At 38.1% G+C, this 6,551-nt stretch overlaps 1 protein-coding gene across 1 annotated transcript; it reads right to left on the reverse strand.

Moving 5' to 3' along the window:
• Window positions 1-4,984: 4,984 nt before the first annotated feature.
• On the reverse strand, window positions 4,985-6,551 carry ccl27a (chemokine (C-C motif) ligand 27a). Its single transcript, XM_049579867.1, has 3 exons — window positions 6,390-6,551; window positions 5,752-5,869; window positions 4,985-5,644 (listed from the first exon to the last, which is right to left on the reverse strand). Exons 1-3 carry the CDS (start codon window positions 6,451-6,453, stop codon window positions 5,533-5,535), a joined length of 294 nt encoding a protein of 97 aa, XP_049435824.1. The 5' UTR covers window positions 6,454-6,551; the 3' UTR covers window positions 4,985-5,532.

Genomic DNA, 6,551 nt, shown 5'->3' on the forward strand with positions numbered 1-6,551 from the left:
TTGAAACAACAAAGATATGATGGATTCAAGTGTGATTTGTAGGGTCTGCTCCACTGACAGGGGTGAATTTCTACAAAATTCACCCATTTACATTTTATTAAGGCTTAAAGTTATGCATAATTAAGGGCAGGCTGCTCTGAGTGACAGGCTGTCTGCAAATAGGATCCTTGGCTTCTTAGTCAGATCCACTCTGGCTCCAAAAAACAAAGATGGCGACAGCTGCTGAACTCAAGGCTTTAAAAACCAACAGCTGATGTCACACTAGCTAAGTCCATTATTTTTACACGCTATGCTCTGGTCATTTGTATTTCTGAGTCAGCCACCATATTTTCCTACACACTTGACATACTGGAGAAGTTTGAATAAAAACTAAATCCTAAATCCTTCACACTGGGCCTTTGAAAAGTTAATATAGGTTGTACATGTACCACAGTGATGAGATATACTACCCTACCCTATAAAACAACAAATCTAAGAAGCATAGATGTGTATCACACAGTCGCTGATTGTGGTGAAGTTTTTTAGGGTTTGCATGTTTAGCACACACATCATACAAGCAGTCTACATTTTATAAATCTACAAAGATAAGTAAAATAACCACAGTAAAGACAGAGAATGAACGTCTAACTGACACATTATGGTATGTTTAGTATTACGAATGGTGCTTGAGGAGACATTTTATTCATTTACCGCCAGCAGCACATTTGCTCTTCAGTCTAAGCCTGAAGTGTTGTCTGATAGTTCAGCCAAGTTAAACATTGTCAAGACTAAAAGTCGTCATCAGGCTCCAGCAGGCAAGTAAGCAAATCACTGTCTGTGACACTACAGTACGCTGCACCCATAAATCTGCTGTTTGGAAAGCAGACTGCCTCATTTGAATGTAGTCTACAGGAATCAGCAGTCTGACCAGAGTTTTCAATATGCTGTTGTCAATACAGCTGTCTGGGAAAAAAGATACACTGAGACATGTTGAGACAAATGCTGAAAGTCAAACATCTTATATATGGCAGCCACTTTGCTTATATGTGCTGATTATTATTAATCTTTTAGGAGGCAATCATAGAGTCATGGTTCATAACAGTTATCAGTGAGAAAAGGATTTACCACAGGAAGCAGGATGATGTAAAAGTTCGGAGCCTGTTTCCTGAGTGAAACCGTGTAAAGAGGAAGTACTGTATGCAAAATGTGGTGCTACTTTGCAGGAGCACGTGGAGTAACATGATCGCTGAGCCAACAACCAGACAAACATCTGCCACTGTGTTTCAACACATTCTTCTTCAGCAAACCTGGAATCTGCAGGGAAGGAGTTCAGAGGAAAATGTCAATGTAAATCACCAGAGGTATGACACATGACTTTGACTTGAGTCAGACTCCAGTCACACATTTGATGACTTTAGACTTGACAAAATCAAAGAAGACTTGCAACTCAACTTGGACTTAAACTGCACAGACTCGTGACTTCACTTGGACGTGAGCCTTTTGACTTGAGAATACTTGACACCTTCCCCTAAGCCCAAAGATTTAAAATTATTATATGCTATTTAACAGACACTTAATTCCCCAAATCCACCAGCAACCAATCAAGTTGCAAGAGAGGACTGTGACATTAAGTTATTAAGCATCAGCTGGAAAAAATTACATCAAAGATCTTTTTGTTTAGTACAAACACTACATGGCGGGCAACAAAAAACGAACTGCAGTAAGCAAAACTTTATCTTTTATCAATTACAGACAACTTCCAACTTCATTTGACTTTCGAAGTGGCACAAAGAACAAAACGTCAAGGCCTATATTAACATAGTGAGCTAATGCTTAGCCAACATTAGCTCAACAGCTAAATAGCTTTTCAACAAACTTGTTTTAACAGATAAGTACAAATTTTAAAAAGCGTGCATGCTTTGTTGTAAATTAAATATGTTATTACTTTGTTGTTAACATGGCTTTACAGTTGGTGAAGAGCACATTATGACTTGTCTAGGACTTGAAACTCGAAGTTTATGACTTGGGACTTGAGTACAAAGAGTTAAGATTAACTGGGAACTTGCAGAACAATGACTCTGTCCCACCTCTGTAAATGACTGGGGTTGTACAGTACATTACTTTGCACACCAGTTTAAAGCTCTACTTGCTATCAGTGTCTCCACTAGAGGGTACTGTTGCACCAGACTTGTGAGGTCTACAGTGTGAAAGAAAACATTGTTACTTGACAGAGTGGCAGATAATCACAAGCACAGCTGTCTCCCTCAGCTTTAACCTCAGCAGTTTGTTTATGCAAGTCTGCTCTATTACACACATCCTGCATGCTTAGAGCGATCTCTTTTTCTTCTCGTTTTTTACTCCTCATAAAATTGTAAATTATGATTAGTTTTTTTTTTTTGTTCTATCGACAAAAATATCCATCTTTGATAAGCATTTTAACATATTGCCCTCTGAGGCGAGATGAGCTACAGCCAAACTGCTCTGACTGCTTCACTGCCTGGAGGCTAATGATAGCAGATTAAGCTGTTGGCAGGAGTTCAGCACTGCACAGCTGTTTTTGTGTGTGTTACGGTAACTTTTGCTGTGGCCCCATCTGACACTGTCATGTTTGGTTTTTTTGTATCTTTTCTTACACTGTTGCTGATGTCACAGATCCTGACTGACTTTTCAACAACAGACCTCAGGTTTCTGATAAAGGAAATTAAACTTGCGTGGTTTAGGTGTGGTAAAAGATAAGAGCTCTTTGGTAAACAGTGTAAGAGGTTAAAATCTCTGCACATTGAAGGCTTTTGACTACCTGCACTGGAGGAACCTGCTCTGAGAAAATATCACTGCTTGTGTACGAGTCTGAGTGACTCAAAAGAGAGATTACTGTAATTAGCTTTAGGTACTTTCCTACCATTTGGAAGGGATGAATTACTCACAATCAAAACAGCCTGAGGACTTGGGTCTATGCCTGATTAATAGCTTGATGTTGGTGACTGTGAGTGGAGTAGTAAGCTGCAGGATTATGGTTTACCTTAAGTTTATTTTGTCATGTCAGCAGCGTATACTGACTTTTACTTTGAAACTTTCTGATTCTGATAAGTTCAGAATTACTACATAACAGACGTACTGCATAACTGTGGTCAGAGTAGGACTCACAATAGGGATTTACATAAACCAAATTAAGTACAGTTTGTAAAAAAGAAAATGTCAAAAAGTATTGGAGATTCAATCCTCATAACATCATGGAAGGGTTACTGCCGACCAGGAAGAGACTCAAATGACCGCAAAGCATCAGGACACAACTACAAGGAGATGGAAAAGCTGCAAAGAGACTCACAGAGACTACGAAAAGGGGCAAAACAATCACAAAGAGACAAAAAATGAACACAAAGAGACTCAAAATGACCACAAAGAGGCACAAATGACGTCACAGAGATGGAAAAAAACTACAAAGAGATGCAAAATGACCGCAAAAAAGGCACAAATGACGTCGTAGAGATGGAAAGAAACTACAAAGAGACTCAAAATGACCACAAAGAGACACAACTGATTTCACAGGGATGGAAAGGAACTACAAAGAGACTCAAAATGACTACAAAGAGGCACAAATGACTTCACAGGGATGGAAAGCAACTACTAAGAGACTCAAAATGACCACAAAGAGGCACAAATGACTTCACAAAGATGGAAAGCAACTACAAAGAGACACAGATTGACCACACAGAGGCACAAATGACTTCATAGAGATGGAAAGCAATTACAAAGAGACACAAAATGACCACAAAGAGGCACAAATGACGTCACAGAGATGGAAAAAAACTACAAAGAGATGCAAAATGACTGCAAAGAGGCACAAATGACTTCATAGAAATGAAAAGCAACTACAAAGAGACTCAAAATGACCACAAAGAGGCACAAATGACTTTGTAGCAACAGAAAGCAATTACAAAGAGACTTAAAATGACTACAAAAAGGGGCAAAACAACCAACACAAAAAAACTACAAAGCGAAACAAAACCAACCAACCAACCTTTGTAACGATGAAGAGAGAAAAAAAGAGGCTAAACAACTATAAAGTCTGTGTGTTTCACTCCTTTGGAGGAGAGGTGGTGGAGCCTTTTGCATGTCTGTTCCCAGAGGCCCACTGTCTCATTATCCATCCATGCACAACATTGAATACATTATTTAAGTAAAGGTAATGTAATCTAATAAATCTTAGTAAGAGTAAAATCTTGCCCCTTTAAATGAACAACGTTGGATGGGATCTTTACAAAAATCTTAAAAAGGCCGAAAGGTCAAACCCAAACTAAGTTGAAAAACTGAGTGAATGTTTGTGCTCTGTAAAAGATGTCAACTTTAAATACATTTAAGTATCATACTTAAATAAAAAACATAAAAAAAATGACCCAATTTAAAAAAAGAAACCAAAAGTACATGAAAAAGCTCCTCAGCGACAATAACAGGACTAAATGAAGTTGTGTTCTTTCACCTCTTTGCCACTCGCTTTGGAATGAAGCCAAAAAAATCAAATAAATTAGCTCAGTGGAGCTTTGAGCTCAGTGAGGGTTTTACAGCTTTTATGTGGCAGCTTGTCTCTGTGGGATTTGTCCTGACAGGGGAGGGAGCCGGGTCATGGTTTCCATCCTCAGAGGACAAGACCGAACAGGGAAGGTTAAGTCCATTTTACTTTAATTTCTGTAAAGAGCTAAAGCTACGTATTTATAGAGCCCTCAATGTATTTAGTTTCCATCTGCTCATTTCTCTTCTTGTACAAATAAGGTATGACAAAAAACAAACACTCAGTAGATGTGAGAATGTATTTTGAAAAATATAAATTAAATACAGAATTAGTATGATATTAATGAGTGTCCTCTGATGCTGACCCAGATGACTGATCCTACTATTTTATCAGCAGTGATTGGCAGTTGTCAGCCTCCCTCTGGTTGCTGGTTTCTGACTTTGTTCTGAATTTGACTAGACATCACTAGTACATATAAAGACACAAATACAAATAATATAAAAGAAAAATAAAATTTTATTTGATCACATTTTACAGAGATTTCTTTTTTCTTTCACAATGACTGTAGAAATGCAGTGGTGGAAGTAGTATTCACATTATTTAACACGGTATAAAAATACTCTGTAAAATTCTGACCACAAAAGTTTTACTTGTAGTAAAGTACAGACATATTAGCAACAAAATACACAGAAAGTATTAAAGTAAAAGTCATAATGCAGAATGGCCCCTGTTAATCCTGGCTAATTATCATAATCGATGCAATGACATGTAAATGGCACTTAAATGTTGCAGACAGTTGAAGTAGAGCTTCACATACAACACACTGTTAGGTGGTTTAATCTATAACAATGCACCATATTTTATAAACTGATCACATGTTTTGTGCGTTTAATCTTAATCTGTAAAGTAACAGCAGTGGAAGTAGAGGTAGAAGTAGAAGTAGTATAAAATGGAAGGTCCAAGTACCTCTGAATGATCACAACCACTAAAGAAACACAACCATAAGTGGTTCCTGTATGACACAAGCTCTTGAAACACCAACTGTCTCAGTAAGCTGCTTTCTGCTTGTTTCGTTTCACCCTCGACTGCAGCGAAATCAGGATTCTCTTCACTTTGGGATGAGCACATATGGGCTTCCTCATGTTCCTTACGTACAGCCTGTGGACACACAAGAAACGGAAAGTATGCAAAAAGGAATTACAAAGCATTTTGTAAATACAAAATCACTGTGATCATTGAGCTTATTGTTGATGTTTACAACTTACAACAGCGCAGAGATGTCACAGGCACCGCTGCTTTGCTGTACGGTCCACCTCTGGACCTTCCGCAGCACTTGGAGAGGGATGTCCCTCTTTGTTGTGATGCAGCATTTTGGGATGCCGGCTGCAACGTGGGATTAATATCCATTATTAGATCGTCAGAAATGGGAAAAAATAGAATAACAAATTTTGATTTAGATTTGTTAAAGATGAATTGAGTCTTTGTGCTATAAGTGTCACTCAGTCAATTTAAATCTCCAAAAAGAAGCCATCAGTACTGTTAAGGTTTGTGTTAAACAGTATCAGTGTATCATTTTTCTCAAGAGCACAATATAATATTTGAGATTTGGGTCGGACTCTCATTTGGTTGGGTTTCAGTTTCATAAAAGTGAAAGTTTTAGGTTGTGAAACAAAAAAGCAGCTGAATGAAATCAATAAACTAAACAGCTGTAACAGTGACAACAAAATTAGGTAATAGGTAAGACAAAAATATGAAGCTGGTTAACACACACCTGCCCCTACCGATATAAATTAACATCTCAGACTTATTAAGAGCTGGTAAATAACTCATCCTCAGAAAAAAACTGATCTCATACATTTCTTGGTTTTAACAGGAGTATTTGCTATGATAGTGGAGTCCTTACCTTCCGTAAAGGTGATGGCCAAAGCAAACAGACAGACAACCACAAATGCAACTTTCAGCTCCATGATGACAGAGAGAGTGACGGGAAGAAAATCTGTCCTTGCTCTTTAAATACTGCCTCTGATCACACCTGTACACCCACCCTCCCACAGACAGACGCAAG

Source organism: Epinephelus fuscoguttatus, linkage group LG6 (assembly GCF_011397635.1).
Source record: "Epinephelus fuscoguttatus linkage group LG6, E.fuscoguttatus.final_Chr_v1".
Classification (NCBI taxonomy): Eukaryota; Metazoa; Chordata; class Actinopteri; order Perciformes; family Serranidae; genus Epinephelus; species Epinephelus fuscoguttatus.

Bases quoted from the DNA above. Each gene is read 5' to 3' on its own strand.
- ccl27a (XM_049579867.1), bottom strand. From the start codon at position 6,453: ATGGAGCTGAAAGTTGCATTTGTGGTTGTCTGTCTGTTTGCTTTGGCC. The intron at 5,870-6,389 runs GTAAGGACTCCA...CCCACGTTGCAG, and splicing joins GGCCATCACCTTTACGGAAG to CCGGCATCCCAAAATGCTGC. The intron at 5,645-5,751 runs GTAAGTTGTAAA...GTGTGTCCACAG, and splicing joins TGTGACATCTCTGCGCTGTT to GCTGTACGTAAGGAACATGA.